This window comes from Bombyx mori, chromosome 9 (genome assembly GCF_030269925.1).
Source record: "Bombyx mori chromosome 9, ASM3026992v2".
Lineage (NCBI taxonomy): Eukaryota > Metazoa > Arthropoda > Insecta > Lepidoptera > Bombycidae > Bombyx > Bombyx mori.
Genome location: NC_085115.1, coordinates 3,601,439 through 3,619,250, shown reverse-complemented (window position 1 = coordinate 3,619,250; position 17,812 = coordinate 3,601,439). Strand labels below are relative to the sequence as shown.

Here is a 17,812-nt window from a genome sequence, read left to right as displayed (position 1 = left end):
GGCTACTAGCAGATAGGTACCCCAAAAAAGGCAGTATCTTCTGCTCAATAGTAAAATTGAGGCCGTCAGCGCAAAAGTTGCCTAAGCTTACCATAGTTATGGAGCAATGAGGCTTAAGTTTTCATGAATTTGAATTTGAGTAGACAAAAAAATAATACGCGCAAAAATAATGTTTACAAGGCCATCTGTTATTTATGGGTGAAACTATGGATAGGTCGGTTTTGCATCAAAATTTATAATATTTTAAATAAATTGCAATATACTGCATAGCATGAGTACGAAAAATTGTGGGCTAGGCCACTTTTGCGCGGACAGCCTTAATTGTCGTTAACATTCCTTAGCCCTATCCTGACTGACGGACAATCTTTCAGGCTTTGATTATATTACATAGTTACATACTATTGCTTTTCGTACCAATGAGTTTGTTAATTTAACAACCGATTTTGATCATGTTTCCGGGTGGCAACACGCATCGCTAATCTGCGGAGAAGTGTCGTCGTCCTGACAATGTTAACCATGAAGTAATTCAATTTTTGGATTTAAAGAAATGCTTATTGGCGAAAATGGCTTTATATTGGTTGAGTTATGATCCTGGTGCCAAAGAACTAAATTGCTGTTAGCGAAAGCAGTGCAAGGTAAACAAACAGACATTGGTGATAAAATACATATATACAGGGTGTCCCAGAAAGGGTATATCAAGACAACTGTAGACCGTGTTCTGTTATAATAGATATAATCGATTTAACGAAAAGAAACATTCCCAATTAAGGATACTTGAACATAATGAAGAAAGTATTTATTCTTCTGCCAGTCCTTGAATTGTGTTTTACGTAAGGTGATGAACGTAATATGATACGTAGTAAAAAATAAAGCAGGCATTTCAAAAGATGCGTATTTTAATGCGTAATATTTTTCATTATTGAGAAGGGTGGATGAGCTTACGATCCATCTGGTGTTAAGTGGTTATCGGAGCTAATAGACATCAACAAGGTAAATTCCACCACCCGCCTTGAGATATGAGTTGTAAGTTTCAGCTTTTACAGTACAACGGTACCCCACGCATCAAACCGACTAATTACTGCTTCATGGCAGAAATAGACAGGGTGATGGTACCTTCTTGTACGGACCCACAAGACGTAAATCTCTCACGATGAAAATTCCAACAAGTACGAATTGCTTTCGGAAGTCTGAAGAAACGCTGTAAATGCGATTTTTTTTCTACTTATGCTGATAGCCTTGAGAGGCTATTTCAGCTTCGCCCTAACATATACGTGAGGTCACGGGGTAAACGCGATGGTGCGGTGGCCCAATAGAGATTGAAGAGCTTAAGATGGTCACGAGATGTCAGCTGATTGAAATACACAAACACTTAACACATGAAGTCGTCGTGGCCTAAAGGATAAGACGTCCGGTGCATTCGTATCGAGCGATGCACTGGTGTTCGAATCTCGCTGGCGGGTACCAATTTTTTTAATGAAATACATACTCAACAAATGTTCACGATTGACTTCCACGGTGAGGGAATAACATCGTGCAATAAAAATCAAACCCGCAAAATTATAATTGCGTAATTACTGGTGGTAGGACCTCTTGTGAGTCCGCACGGGTAGGTACCACCGCCCCGCCTATTTCTGCCGTGAAACAGTAATGCGTTTCGGTTTGAAAGGTGGGGCAGCCGTTGTGACTATACTGAGACCTTAGAACTATATGTCAAGGTGTGTGGCGCATTTACGTTGTAGATGTCTATGGGCTCCAGTAACCACATAACACTAGGTGGGCTGTGAGCTCGTCCACATACCTAAGCAATTAAAAAAAAAAAAAAACCACCATTCGCTCTGAACTGTGTCGGCATATCAAATAGCTATTTTTGTCTTTGCAATAAAGGTGACATTTAGTAGTGTTCGCCGTAATAAGTTTTAAATTTGTTTTGAGGTTTTAAGCTTCATGCAGTTAGTAACATGGTTGCATGTTTTGTCGTATTCATTCACTCATTTGTCGTTTGAAATGAGTAAAACGATTTTTTTTCCTAACGCTTTAAACTGAATGAAAAAATTCAGGGCTGTCATCGAACCGTTGAAATAATTAATTTAATTAATTAGTTTTTTTTTATAAAACTACTAATTACTGTTTAGATTTTTTTTGTCACATTTCGGCTTGATATACCTACTTATTGCGGGACGCCCTGTATAGTTTTGAGCACTGCGGTACTACACAGCGTTAATTACTTTCGTGGCCTAAGGTCATCTGTGTAATCGTATCAATCGATGCGACTGTACCTGGGTTGAAGACACGACGATAAATATTAAAATTCTAAAACGTATCTGAAGTGTGTTCGCTGACGACTTCCACTATGAAGGAATAAAGTTTAGGTTTAGGTTAGGTAGTTTACTGGTGGTAGGACCTCTCGAGTCCTCACGGGTAGGTACCACACTCCAGTAACCACTTAACACCAGGTGGGCTGTGAGCTCATCCACCCATCTAAGCAATAAATAAAATAATTAAACTCGCAATAAGCCTTCGTAATTTGTTATGGTCTGATCAAAACTGAACCATCACTGAAGTAGTCATCGGAAATAAGCCGGCTAGAATTTGGTAGCTGTAACATTTGAAACTTCGAGCCCATATTTCAAGGTGGACAATAAGTATTTACTTTGTTATTTGAATACACCTCGGTGACCTTGGACTGGTCTGCTAAACTTCACATATTCTCGAATGTTCTTTGTCAGAGACACTTTTGGGATTTGCGACTCGTCTTCGGCGGCATTTCCTAAGCTTGTTTACGTCCGGGGAGTGTCATCGGCGCCGGCGGGACGCCACTTTCAGATCGATACTCCCCGCATACGCGACTAGCTGTCTGCATCTCACACTCTTGCGTAATCACTAACCACTACACGAAAGTGTAACGTGAGATATCGCAAATTGAAAGGGGAGTAAACCATCAAAGCACTAAAACATTTAACAGGCATCCCTCACATGGACGATGAAATTCGTAATGTCATTTACTAATTAACAAATATTAATTACATCGACACATTAACCCGGAGGTTGAATGGTGAAATGTCCTTGTTATTTGTTAATTTATCACGCTTCGAGGTGAAACAAACATGACATGCGAATGGTTTTTCACGTAATTGATCGAAGTGCCTTCGTTTACTCCCCGTACTTATGTTTGACATAATGTTAATTGTTACACCACACGCACCCACACGTCGCAGATATGAAGGTTTGAGCTGAAAATGTTGTTAATATTTTCCAGAATCAACTCTTCGAGGCAACGTGAAATATAATCGATAAGTATCTAGGTGGGTAAAAATTATTAGATCTTGTACTAAGCTCTAAGTTCAAAGACAAGACTAGACAACGTTATTTGACTTTTGATAATTTATCATTAGGCTTTTTTATTCTAAATCCAATTATTAGGTAAATGTCGTTCGTATTTCTTAAATATACTTTATAGAACAATAAAACACATTTGTAATTTTAATCGTGTTATGGAAATTAAGTTCTAGGTGTTACTAGGTAGGTACATTGGATTCAGAACACAACACTAAGTGAAAACTATAGACCTTGTATCGCCCAAAAGAACGAGCCTGTATGAAACTGCAACTCCGTTAACCGAACAATGGCTGTCAGTAATTCGTGATATTATAATTACAATAAAAGAATACGAGATTGAACCGTAAAAGTAGTTTTACTTATGCGAAAACCCACGAAAATGCTACGGTTGTTTAATTACTGTTTCAATTAATCAGAATCTCCTTTTTCGTTTACAATAATTATCGAACTGACCTAAACATCAGTTTTCTAAAATATCCCACAGAAAAACAATGCGTAGGCATAACCAATTTGAACACAACCTTATCGTCTAAACCGAGAGAAACTATCGATGGCGACACAGCGATTTTTCGCGTGGCGCTATTAAAATTCGCTTACACGACAACCAGTAGGTTGTGGGGCTGCTTCTAAAGCGTGTGTGATAAAGGCTCGCGGTGCGGGGAGGGTGCGGGGGAGGCTGCATGCCGGTTCCATGGGAGACGGGGCGAGGCGGTCAAATACTAGCGATGCAAAACGGATATGCCTCTGTTTTTTAAACAGTCACAACAACGATATTGATTTTTATCTAAATTTAGGTATGGTTCGTGATAATAAATTGAATATTTTGTACATATTGCATATTGCGTTTGTTGAATGTAGGTACTCTGTAGTCAACAGTAAATACGAATTAGAAACGAGGCTCTAATAAAGCAACCATTGCGATTCGTTATATTAGCATTATATATTGTAGTTAATATTAGAACAGTACATCTATACTTCTATACTAATATTATAAAGCTGAAGATTTTGTTTGTTTGAACGCGCTAATCTCAGGAACTACTGGTCCGATTTAAAAAATTCTTTCAGTGTCAGATAGCTTGTTTATATAGGAAGGCTATAGGCTATATAACACCACGGTAAGGCCAATACAAGTGGAGCACCAATAAAGAATGTTTCAAAATAGGGGTTTAAATAGCTCCTTAACATTCTATAATTCAAAAATATTTTCACTTTATACGTAAATGAAGTGGGCGTAAAATTTAGCGTTATGCCAAAGTAACTATTCCATGCGGACAGAGCCGCGGCCAAAAGCTAGTTATTAATATAAGAAACAATCGATGAAAAAACCGACAAAATACACATGCAGTTTCTCGTTTTTCTCTAACCTAACCACAGTAAAACGGTAAACAGTTGTTCAAATTCACGTCAAACACTATGAGAATGTTGTCTGTGTAAATTTTGAGTTACTGGTTAATGTTTTTACACCGGGAAGTGGGAGGGAAGGCTCGGGAGGGCGAAGCGGCAGTGCGCGCCGTGCTGAGCTTAGCGCCGGGCGTTCCTCTTGCCTCAAGCCTGCAGTTTCGCTTGTGTGCGTCAGACCTGAGTCTCTATCACGGGTCAGGGTGGTGACGGCGAGATGCGCTTGTACGAGTGGCTGTTGGCAGCCGCGGTGCTGTTGGCGTTTTCGATAGCTTCAGCTCGACGCGCAGACCAGGACTTCGAGTTCGACGACGACTCGGTAAGCAGAGCACCCGCACATCTCCTACGGCGCGAAGGGCCGACGCGAAACGCCCGCGACCTTCTCTATTAAATTATAACCGGGTGACGAAAACAAAATCGATCGCCATCTCGGCTGAAACGCGAAACCGAACGGCGAGGTTAATGCGGGTCCCGGGACCGGGACGATATTCTCTTTGTACCCGTTTATAGCGTATTTACATAATATATTTCGTTTAGAATGATAATGCGATGAGAGAAAAAAAGCATAAATATCTCATATTACTATAATATAATGATAAGAAACAGCCTTTGATGTTGCGCTTTCAAAGATCGTGTCGGAAATAATAATAATATCAAATATATTTTAGGGACGTATTTATAGTATTATATCTTCGAGTATAACTTTCAGAATGCAGACATTTTAAAATGTTTTAGGTAAATACGTGATAATAAATAAAATATCATTATGCCCATAGCAACGGACTTATTGCGCTAAAAGCATATCCTAAACTATATCCTAAAATACTTGATGCACACTAAACACGTCGCCGCAAATCGTTTTTTTATCGGTTATAAAGTTGCACAAGCTCACTGCCCATCTTGTGTTAAGTATTTACCGAGCCATTAGCCAACGCAGTCAAAATGCCGCCACTAATTTTCAGACTTTAGGTCTCTATAGTGTAGTATAACAGCTATATAACCTTTCAAACTAAATAGTGTGATTACTTCATGGCAGAAATAAGCAGGATTGTGGTAGCTACCCGTGCGGGCCTTCATCAGTAAAAGCCCCTTCCTTTACTTAATCTATAAGAGACATTTTTCACAATCAAAATTTTTGTATATAAAACGACTCTAGTAAATTAAAGTGAAAATAAATTCAGTAAGCAAAAGGATAGAGAATTATTCCTTGATATAGTGAAAAAGATTTATTTTAATTTTAATATTTAGTGTAAGAAATAAACATTCAATGTTAATTAAAGATAGACAACCCAATTGTAGGTACAAGAAGAAAACTGCATCAATTTCGGTTGAAAAGCAAGATTATTAACTTGGTTCATTTCTATTCAACCTGATCTTAAAGAGAACATAATTGTAAGTGCAAGACAAAAGGTACTTTATCGTGCACAATTTAAGACTGAAAGAACATCTTTATTATAAATCATAATGGCAACTTACATATTTGAAAGGCTAAGATTAACTGCTAAAACCGGTGGCTCTAAAATGTTCCTTTATTAATATTTTACTATACAAATATTACCTGAATTATAACTGGGATCCCGGGTATGACGAGAGCCATTACTTTTTAATCTCACGCTGTCCGGATGCGCTCCCTACTCGTTCGTCGTCATAAATAATATTACCCTCTTACCTACTACTAACCACAAAACCACAACCAAAAATGAGGCATGAGGAATGAGGTACATAATCTTGTGCCAAATTTTGCTTCAGAAAAAAAATAAAACAATCAGTCATTCAGCCGGTCCGCATTACGAGCTTCGTAAAAGGAAAAAAGAATACGAACGATATTTTTTTTAATGAAAAGAAATTGTTTCTCAAAGTTATTAAAACTTTCCCCTGTATATCCGGGAGGGCTTAATGATTATGTTAAAACGAGTCGTGAGTCCAATATTCCCGTCTTATTGATGCGAAAATTATGTAGACATTTCGTTTCGTTGTTTCCATTGCGGTTTTTTATTATTTGAAACAATTAAAATTCAATTAGCATTGTATTAAGTCATCAAGTTGCGTATATTCGAGGGGTCATCATCATCATCAACAGCCCACAGTCGTCCACTGTTAGACATAGGCCTCTCCCAATCCACACCACTGAGCCCGGTCTGCGGCTCTCCTCATCCACTTCTTGCCGGCCACCGTGCGGAGGTCATCACACCACCTAGCCAGGGGGCGTCCCACGTTACGTCTTCCGCTGCGCGGTCTCCATTCGAGGGGTCACTTGATTTTAATGACTAGCATTGTTCTTCGTTACGGGAAATATATAAATATTAAATATTCAATAATGCCATTCGATTCAATCCATCTCTTGATAGTACGAATGAAAAGATCCCAGGATTCCAGAGAACGAACTCTATTGAAACAAAAGATAGAGATTTACAACACTTGTCTTCTTATTGTGTCGAATTGCTGAAGTTGATATTTACTCTGAATTGAAAGCAGTCCTTAACTCGCGTCGTAATCCTTTGAATTTTTATTTTTTGGGATGGAAAGATTCTGGCACATCCTTGTCGCTTGGCTATTTCGCATGGGCGAATCCAAGGGCTCAGTCGGACGGGAATGGCTTGCTGACAGACTCCCGAGATATTTTGGAACCAATTTGACTTATCTCACTCAGAACGAACTTACTCCAACTCCAAAGATAACGAAATTTAGTTATTGATAATTAGTAATTGATAATCGATATAACAGTATATAATCGATATACTACTAAAAGAAGTTACAAAAAATATGCAGATAGTACAAGAACTCTTGCACCCATTGTACCCATTCTCTTGAAACGAATAAGTGCATTACCGAGACTGCTTATTCGCAAAGAACCGCAGATCGGTCGTAATGAACATACGGTATACAGACGAGAACAGTGCTGTAGGAAATAAAACGAAGGTTAACACGTCAGTTACACAGTCTTAACTATACCAACTATACTATACCATCATAAGCTTACACTAAGTACAACACACACCTATGCGCAAAGTCTGCGTAGATACAAGCGAAGCGGGTGCTCACAAGCTCTTCGAGTACACAGGAGTTGTCACATACGGGGCTTCAACTAGGGTAGCTGAGTTGGCTCCCGTAGTCCTCAGCGATTCAAGGGAATCGGCTGACTTCCTTCCGGAGCTGGGATGTTACGCGATCCCCCCATCTATAAGTAAAATAAGCGCATTTTAGAGCCGTCGATTTGCGGAGAACAGTTTGTTTATTTCTTATTTCTCCTTTCCCCTTTACACGCAAGAACTATGAAGTCAGTTTAATTATATAAAAAAACCCATTAAGAACTCGTCTTCCCATTTTGTATCCTTATTGCCGTGGATTAAAATCTTATCTGAACAGAACCTTACAAAATGCGTCCGCAAACTCAATTACTTTTTCGTGGATCATGTTTAATCATGAGAAAATCCTGTGACAAGCCGTCACCCTATAAATTATTCAGGGAAGTTCTCTGCGACGTCGTAGTCTCCGGTCCGTAACTATGCGGCGTTGTTAGTTGCTTACAAATTTACAATGCAAATTGAACTGCATTCATTCAATGTATTGACAGATGAGCGTCGGCGAAGCTCAACGTGTATCGTGATCCTATTATAAATGAATGCACGAATTTGAAAAACTATTTCGTTTTTATGTTTTCATAGCTGACCCGGCAGACTTCGTAGTGCGTCAATCGATAAATAAAAGACCGACGGGGGACACATCAAAGGAAAGACAAAATTGTTATTTTTTATTTAATTCCGAGCATTTTCTTAATTATATCTACCTTTTAAAACTTCTCTGGACTTCCACGAATAATTCAAGACCAAAATTAGCCAAATCGGTCCAGCCGTTCTCGACTTTTAGCGAGACTAACAAACAGCAACTCATTTTTATATATATAGATAGATTAAAATCTCAAACGAGTCCCGCGGCTTCATCTGCGCTAGATTTGTAATCCAAAACGAATAAGCCTTATTGTATTTTATCAGGATAATTTAAGCTGCTGTCAGTATTTTCTTGATTTACACAACAACACTTAAGATTGCATTAAGAATAAAAAATCACTTATATTTCATTAAATAGTAAACGTAGTAAAGATCGTACCAGTAAGATCGCACACTCATTTCACAATACAAACTTGATCTACTTACTTAAAATAATTTATACGAAATATACTTAGTCTGGCCATAAATACTGTTACAAAAAAAAAACTATTTCCAATAACATTTATTACTTTTACATTGTGTTAGTTTAATACAAAAATATAAAACAATTTAAAGTATAAAAAGCTTATTCGAAGTGGTCTCCATTGGCTGCAATACAGTCCTATATACGTTGAGGCCAGTTACCAATAGAAGCACGCACTCTTTCCATGGGAAAATTGTTCACTGCCAATCGTACGGATAGTTTTAGGGACTCCAAATTATCATGGCGTTTAGAGCAAGCCGTACTCTCTAAAACTGACCATAAATCATAATCCAGCGGATTAAGATCGGAACTAGACGACGGCCAGTCTTCAGCTCTGATGAAGTCCGAAACGTTCGTTTCCAACCAAGACTGCGTAGACCGAGCTTTATGACCTGGCGCCGAGTCTTACTGGAAGGACCATTCTTGATTATTGAACATGGTGTTGTTAAGGGGCTTCACTACCTTCTCAAGAATGGTATCTTGATACATTTGTGCCGATGTTTTGATACCTTTTTCACAAAAGTATGGCTCAGTCACTCCTTCATAGCTAATACCCCACCAAACCATCACTGAAGTCGGATAGTGCCCCCGTTGCACTCTGTCGACTAATTGGAAAGCTGCCTTAGAGCTTTGAGCATAAATACGGTCATTTTGTTTGTTAAAATGTTGCTCAATTGTAAAAAAAATCTCATCCGTAAACAAAATGTTTCTTTTTTTTTTTTTTTTTTTTTTTTTTTTTATTGCCTTTGTAGGCAGACGAGCACACGGCCCACCTGATGGTAAGTGGTCACCGTCGCTCATGGACGTCAGCAATGCCAGGGGCAGAGCCAAGCCGCTGCCTACCATAAAGAACTCTCCGCAAGCCTCGTTTGAAGAAGGACATGTCATAGCGCTCGGAAAACACCGTGGAGGGGAGTTCATTCCAAAGCCGGATGGTACGTGGCAAAAAAGATCTTTGGAAACGCACTGTCGATGAACGCAGCGGTTCCAGATAATATGGATGAACTCTGCTCCGATGGCGGGAGGTGCGATGATAAAAAGGAGATGAGGGAATCATCTCGAATAATTCCTCAGAGCATTCCCCATGGACCATGCGGTATAAAACACAGAGAGAACCGAAGTCCCTCCGTAGACCCAGAGGTTCCAAGCGATCCGCGAGAGCAGGACTGTCGACCATCCGAACAGCCCGTTTCTGTATGGAGTCAAATGGAAGTAGCTGGTATTTGGGAGCCCCGGCCCAGAGGTGAGAGCAGTACTCCACGCGAGGTCGGACCTGCGCTTTATAAAGCGCAAGTCTCTGTCCAGGCGTGAAATACCGCTTCGCTCTGTTGAGAACTCCCAACATTTTAGAGGCCAATTTGGCTTTACCTTCCAAATGACTCCGAAACTGGACATCGCTCGAAATATCGACCCCCAGAATCCCGATACTCGCGGAAAGCTGCAGGGATACTCCTTGAAATTCCGGCGCCATGATAAAAGGGTCCTTCTTCGCAGTGAACGCGCAAACCTGTGTCTTCAATGGGTTGAACTGAACTGAATTCAGTTCACCCCACTTGGAGACCCGCCCCAGAGAGTTCTCCACTTCAGACACAAGTTTTAATCGCCTCTCGTGTACAACGCTTCGAGAGAGACTCTGATGGCCGATATATCGCGCATCCCCCGTGCTGTCATCCGCATAGCAATGCATGCCATCAATAGATAGCATGTCATTGATATGCAGTATGAAAAGCGTGGGGGAGAGCACCGAACCTTGTGGAACACCAGCGTTGATGGTCATGGTATCGGAGCAGCAGCCGTCGACTACAACTGCGATGCTCCGTCCATCCAAAAAGCTAGCGATCCACTTGCAGAGTCCCTCAGGGATCCCGTATGCTGGAAGCTTCGATAGAAGTGCCCTATGCCAGACCCTGTCGAAGGCCTTCGCAATGTCAAGGCTCACAGCGAGAGCCTCGCCCTTGCTTTCCAAGGCTTCAGCCCATTTATGTGTGAGGTATACAAGAAGATCGCCAGCTGAGCGACCATGACGGAAACCGTACTGCCGGTCACTGATCAGCTGGCGATCCTCAAGATACTTAAGAAGTTGGATGTTTATAATTCGCTCCATCACCTTGGAAAGCAAGGAAGTTATCGCGATAGGTCTGTAATTCGAGGGGTCCGACCGGTCACCCTTCTTGGGGATAGGGTGGACATGAGCAGTCTTCCATGAAGACGGAACCCTGTTGGTATTGTACGAGAGGCGATATAGACGCGTTAGCGCGGGTGTCAATTCAGGGGCGCATGTTTTTAGAACCACTGCAGGGATGCAATCTGGCCCACTCGACTTATGGACATCAAGAAGCCGTAGCTCCTGCCTGACCGCACGCTGTGTGATGCGAATCTCAGGCATGGAGCTGTCACACCGGGAGATGTTGGGCGGCGTGGCTCCCCCGTCATCCAAAGTCGAGTATGAGGCAAAGAGCTTGACCAGAAGGTCAGCCTTCTCCTTCGCACTATGAGCCAGACTGTCATTGGACTTACGCAGTGGTGGAAGGCTAGACCCGCAGAAGTTACCTTTTGCAGCCTTAGCTAGCGACCAGAAAGCACGGCTCCCAGAGGGATAGCTATTCAGTCGCTCGCCAATTCTGGCAACGTGCTCCGACTTCGCCTTGGCAATAGCCCTCTTATAGGACCTAGAGGCGGCGTTAAATTTCCGCCTTTTCTCCGAGATATCAGGATCCCGGCATCTCCTAGCAACATTAAATGCCACGTATGCAGACCGCTTGAGGCGTGCAGCATCCCTACTGGCTTTATTATACCAGGGTTTGCTGCGACCCCCAACGGGCACCTCAGAAGAAGGAATGAATAATTCCATTCCCTGAAGCACCACGTCTTTAAGTCGGTCCGCACAGACGTCAGGATCATCGGAGGAAAAGCAGAGCCGCCCCCATGGGTAGGATGCGTAAAATTCACGCATTCCATCCCAGTCTGCTGACCTGTACCGCCAAACTCTTCGAAACCCAGTCGTCGTTCGACGACTAGGACGAGAGAGTGGTATGGAAGCACGGATAAGGCAGTGATCAGACGATCCAAGTGGAGCGTCGACCACCACACTGTATCCAGCTGGGTGAGTGGTCAGCAGAAGGTCCAACAAAGAAGGCTCGTGCCCCTCAATGTCTGGGACACGGGTGGGCTGTGTCACCAGTTGTGAGAGGCCGTAGGACAAGGCGAAATCGTAGGCAGCCCGACCCGGGAGGTCAGTGGTTCTGGACCCCAACCACTCCTGGTGATGAGCGTTAAAGTCACCAAGGACCACCACCTCCGCAGATGGGTACTGCTCAAGCACGCGGTCAGTCCCCTCTTGTACATGCTCAAACAGAGCTGACCCCGCATCACTGCTGTGAGACCTGTACAGGCAAGCGTAGACTCTGGTACAGCCCCCATAGTCCACGCGTAGCCACAAGAGGGACAGGTCCCGTTGCTCGAGGCCTATGACCTCCCTTTGCGTACCGCTTCAGTAGATTCGATTTTACCACCAAATTCTCTTTTAAATTATCAGTTGATTGAAGAAATGACCAGTACGTCTTTTATAGGCTGCAAGTCCTAAGTCATATTTTAAAATACGCGACATGGTTCTAGGTGCTATCTTCTCCGTGGTTATCGCACCGTCTCTTTTGAGGCGGCGTGTGTACTGGCTGGGACGCCGCCTTGGGTCCTGGAGGCGGAGGCGCTCACCGCTGACTATCAGTGGCGGTCTAACCTTCGTGCCCGGGGCGTGGCGCGTCCCAGCCCCAGTGTGGTCAGAGCGCGGAGGGCCCAATCTCGACGGTCTGTGCTGGGGTCATGGTCCAGGCGGCTGGCCGATCCTTCGGCTGGTCGTAGGACCGTCGAGGCGATTTGCCCGATTCTTGTGGATTGGGTGAATCGTGACAGAGGACGCCTCACTTTCCGGCTCACGCAGGTGCTCGCTGGGCATGGTTGCTTCGGTGAGTTCCTGCACCGGATCGGAGCCGAGCCGACGGCAGAGTGTTACCATTGTGGTTGCAACTTGGACACGGCGGAGCCCACGCTCGTAGCCTGCCTCGCTACGAGCTATACTCGCTAAAAATAGGAATCGACTTGTCGTTGCCGAGTGTTGTGGCATCGATGCTCGGCGTCGACGAGTCGTGGAAGGCGATGCTCGACTTCTGCGAGTGCACCATCTCGCAGAAGGAGGCGGCGGGGCGCGTGAGAGACGCACAAGCCCGCCACCGTCGAGCGGGGGCCAGGGAGGCGGATCTCCCCCAAGCCCTGGCCCTCTAAGTGTTTCGGGTCCCCCTCATATGTCGGTCTGGGGCCCGGCGAAGGGGGCCTAAGACGACGCGCAAGCTGCTCTGCACGCGTTTTACGCAAGAGCATCCGGGTGATGGAAGGCCGGCTATCCTCGACCCACGCTGGTTCTGACCCAGCGGGGTATTTCGTAGGATAACCTATTCAAACCGGCGCCATCTAGGCAGGCTTCGGACAGCCTGCCGACCGAGAGGGCTGGTGGTCGTGGCGCCGACGATCGCTGGCCCGGCGTCCCGAGGGGGAGGGTGATGGGAGAGATGTGCTCCGCACTAAACGCTTCACTTTCCTCCCTTTGCCTCTTCATGAGTTCTGTCTCATGCGAGGTTTGGACGTTGGTTGTTGAGCGACAGGATTTGTTCGAATTCTTTCCCTTACTGCTTTGACCACCTTTTTCGTACGAACACTACGTGGACTGCCAGATTTTTTTTTGTCACAAACAGAGAAGGTCTCATTGCACTTATTAATAGCCCGGTACACAAACATTTTACTAATACCAAGCGTATGGAGAGTTTTGAAAATTGCATTTGGCTCCATACCTACTTTGTGTAATGCAATCACAGCGATTAGGTTCTCTTTATCACCCCACTCCATTTTAATATCGCAAAATATTGTACAATGTATTGGCGCTAAAATGAGAAAACTCAATGAGCAATCATATAAAAATGACAGATTTCAAATTCAAATGTAATATTTTGTTTATTTTTAATTGTAACAGTATTTATGGCCAGACTAAGTATTATTTAAAACTGCTTAAAAATGATATAAGCCATGTATGGTATAATGTTTAATAGGTTTGTATCCAATGTTTTGTGGTTGAAATCCTATGAACACGAAAATTATTTGAAAAGTACTTTAATTCATTTATTTTACGCAGCTTAGAATAAGTTAATTATCGTTTTCGCAGCTAATATCCAAACTTAAATTAAATAAGCAACATTTCGCTTAATGTATGAGCTGTAAATCAAGTATTTGACGTTTTTGGAGCAGACAATGTATAGTTTAATACTGGGAGAACACTATTTATTGCCTGTTCTCTGGTGAAATCCGTTCTAATCATATCGATTGGGATCCTCCCGATCCACTCTTGGTGTTTTAGGCATTAAAAACACCGGTCATGGGTCATCATTCTCGTGGAACTTGTCGATTTTATTTATTTGCATAGAGGCGAGCTCACAGCCCACCTGGTGTTAAGTGGTTACCGGAGCTCATAGACATCTAAAACGTATATGTCACCATCCACCTTGAGATATGAGTTCTAAGGTCTCACTATAGTTACAACGGCGGCCCCACTCTTCAAACCGAAGCGCATTACTGCTTCACGGCAGAAATAGGCAGGGTGGTGGTACTTACCCGTGCGGGCTCACAAGAAGTCCTACCACTAGTAAAAGATGCGATGAAGAGTTCGAAGTACAAATTAACTCAGAGACAGTCTACTGAGTTTCATACTGGATCTTCTCCTGGGTCGCGGTTGGTGTTGATTTAGCGAAGCACTGATCTTCTTAGAGAAAATCTTAGCAAATTCTCTCAGGATGAGGCCCATGAGCTCGCCTACCAACCAGGGAGAAGTTAAAATAGCCCCCCTAGCTACTGGAAGATAGATAGGGCAAAAAAGGTGAAATCCTTAGTCGCCCTTTATGACATCCACGGGAACAATAGGGGGCCACACAGCCATTTAAATAAATAATTTAAATATATGTCTGTGAGACAGATTATCTTTCCGTTCTTAATATTTTTATATATATAAAATTGTTCCATTATATGTGAGTTTTACGCCACCGGATAATCACAAAGGCCTTTGAATTCGTAGATCAATAACGGTAACAACCAACAGTCATTACAGTCAACATTATATTTATGAATGACAATACTGACACAATTGCAATACCAGACTTGGAACAATGAAAGCATTATTTCAAGACAGAACTAATAAGCATAATATATCTATATATTAATACGCGAAGCAAAAACTTTGTACCCCTTTTTACGAAAATTGCGCGGACGGAGGAGTATGAAATTTCCCACACTTATAGAGAATATAGAGAAGAAGTGCAGAATGGTAATATTTTTTTTCAATTATGATTTAAAAATACATTAAATCAATAAAGAAAATATTACACACATTACCATCTATTTGACACACACACATAGACTCTTTGTTTATTGTCAAACTAAAGTCTGTAGTCAAATTGAGAATAGGTTAATATTCTTTATCTTATAATTACGAGTATTTACGAGTATTAGTGTAGTCTTGGCGATATCTGTGCCTATAGAAATATGTCTGACAATAGAACCATAATAATGTCCAAACATATAATTTTAATTAATTATAGTCGAATTTCGACTACTGTGGGAACAGTAGTATTTAATAAATAACTACATAACTATACTCATTTGTGTGACGTCAGACGCGTAAGATCAACTGGATTGATCGAATAGAGTTAATATGTTATAAATTTTTTTAACATAGATTCGAAATATCGAATAATAACCAAAGTAAGCTTTAAGCTATTCATTTTAGCCTTTACTTTTTAGTATTTCAATTCGACACAAGTACTTGCTTTTTAAAAATAGCGACAACTTCTTTTAGAAGCGTGTGAATTAAAATGATCGTTCTGTGAAATGCGGAATTAAAAAGGCATGTTGAATAAAAACGCTTTGTAGGATAGCAGCCTTTAGGAACTGTTCATATGCTATTCAACCAGTGCGATGAATGTTTATCTCCTATTTTGGCTTCAATAATTACGAACCTCTTTCCTTTTCTTCTGCACTTTATTTGCAAAAATGCTATCTTAAATATCTGCTGTTCTCTTTTCTTGCTTAAAATTTGATTTGGGCTTCGATTTATACGAATATAGGCTTGGGATTGCCAAAGCAAAATAGGGCTTAGATAGCCTAGGACATAGAAAATTAAAAAAATATAAGTTACATATACTCTCAGAATAATCTACAAGAAGACGCCGCGTTCAACAATAAAAACATCGAGTAGGAGTGTAATACGAACAGATAATGAGGTGGTAAGGTAGGTAGTTTAGATTTTGGGAGGCTTGACGACAAAGGGAAGATCTTCCACCGAGCGGGTGATATTTGCTCGGTAGACCGACGGTCCGAATGTTGTTGTTCGGAACTTGTATATATGCGCTTTATCTTGAAAATGTCGTAAGCGAGATTCAGGCATCTGTCAATTATCTTGCGTTGTATGATGGCTACCCGCCACATCACTCCCCTCCGAGACTGGAGGTCGTGTCATTTTTAGTTAGCGTTGTCCGTGCTGAGATTAGCTTGCAAGGGCCAGTGCTGCTCTAAACCTGCGGTGAGTCGAGGTTGAGCTTGAATGCTGCGTGCGTGTCGCCAGTGCTGCTCGAAGTTTGCAGTGAGTCGAAACTGAGCTGAATGCTGCGTGATTGTCGCCAGTGCTGCTCGAAGTCTGCGGTGAGTCGAGACTGAGCTTGAATGTTGCGTGCGTGTCGTGCGTAGTCCATGTGATGCAGAGCTGCCACGCCGGAGATGTGTGACCCCAAGCGTTGATGATCCGGTCGTGGGCTGCGATGAACTGTAGCGGCGTGATGAGGCAGTGAAGTTGCGTGCCGTAGGACCAGGAAGCGCGGTGAGTCGGCTGCGATGGTCCTGTTGAGGCTGCGATGCTGGCTTGCTGTAGGACGACTGTCAATGACGTGCTTTTATCTGCGAGAATGCGGGGATTGTGGTAGCTGAAGTTCTTGATGCGCTGATGATGAATCAGAAGGTTGCGTGTTCATATCACGTCGGAGGTCACCAATTTGGGGATGATTAACGACAAAGGGAAGATCTTCCACCGAGCGGGTGACATTGCTCGGTAGACCGACGGTCCGAATGTTGTTGTTCGGAACTTGTATATATGCGCTTTATCTTGAAAATGTCGTAAGCGAGATTCAGGCATCTGTCAATTATCTTGCGTTGTATGATGGCTACCCGCCACAAGATGAATGACTCGGTCACACGATTTTTTTAATAAATTACCATACTACTATTATTGATCGGATTGACTCTCTATGAAACTGAGACTTAAAATTCATGTCTTACTGTAGGTGGTTACATTTAAGTCATTAATGCTTAGGGGCTCCGCCACCAGACGGGTCGTGAGCTCGTCCACTCACCTGAGCAATAAAAAAGGCTATTTTCATGTAAGATTCCCTGTGCCTAACACATAAGTGAAAGGTATTTGAGATTCAAATGCATGTTTGTTTGTGAAATGGAATCAGATGGCTTGAGAGTCCCCCCGCAAACAACTTTTAAAATGTAATGTTAACTCTTTGTAAAGACTTCGTTGATAATCATTTTCTCGATACACAAACATCAGTGCTTCCCTTCGTTTGCCGCTAGGGGCGCTTTTTCAACTCCATACAAATTTGAGTTAACTTTTACGCGATCGAGAAGTTAAAAAACTCGCACTAAGGACATAAATGACAAAAAAAAAGTTATCTTATATATAAAATACTCGTGTCACAATGTTAGTTACCATACTCCTCTGAAACGGTTTGACCGATTTTTATGAAATTTTATATGCATGTTCAGTAGGTCTGAGAATCGGCTTCTATCTATTTTT

The 17,812-nt window shown here is 42.3% G+C and overlaps 1 protein-coding gene across 1 annotated transcript in view; it reads left to right on the top strand.

Annotated features, from left to right (window-relative positions):
- The first annotated feature begins 4,834 nt into the window (after nucleotides 1-4,834).
- LOC101746693 (proteoglycan Cow) overlaps nucleotides 4,835-17,812 on the top strand; it is a 32,186-nt gene continuing 19,208 nt past the window's right edge. The window contains exon 1 of the mRNA XM_012697295.4: nucleotides 4,835-5,053. Coding sequence (XP_012552749.1) covers nucleotides 4,952-5,053 — 102 coding nt within the window. The 5' untranslated portion in view covers nucleotides 4,835-4,951. The remainder of the gene's footprint in view (nucleotides 5,054-17,812) is intronic.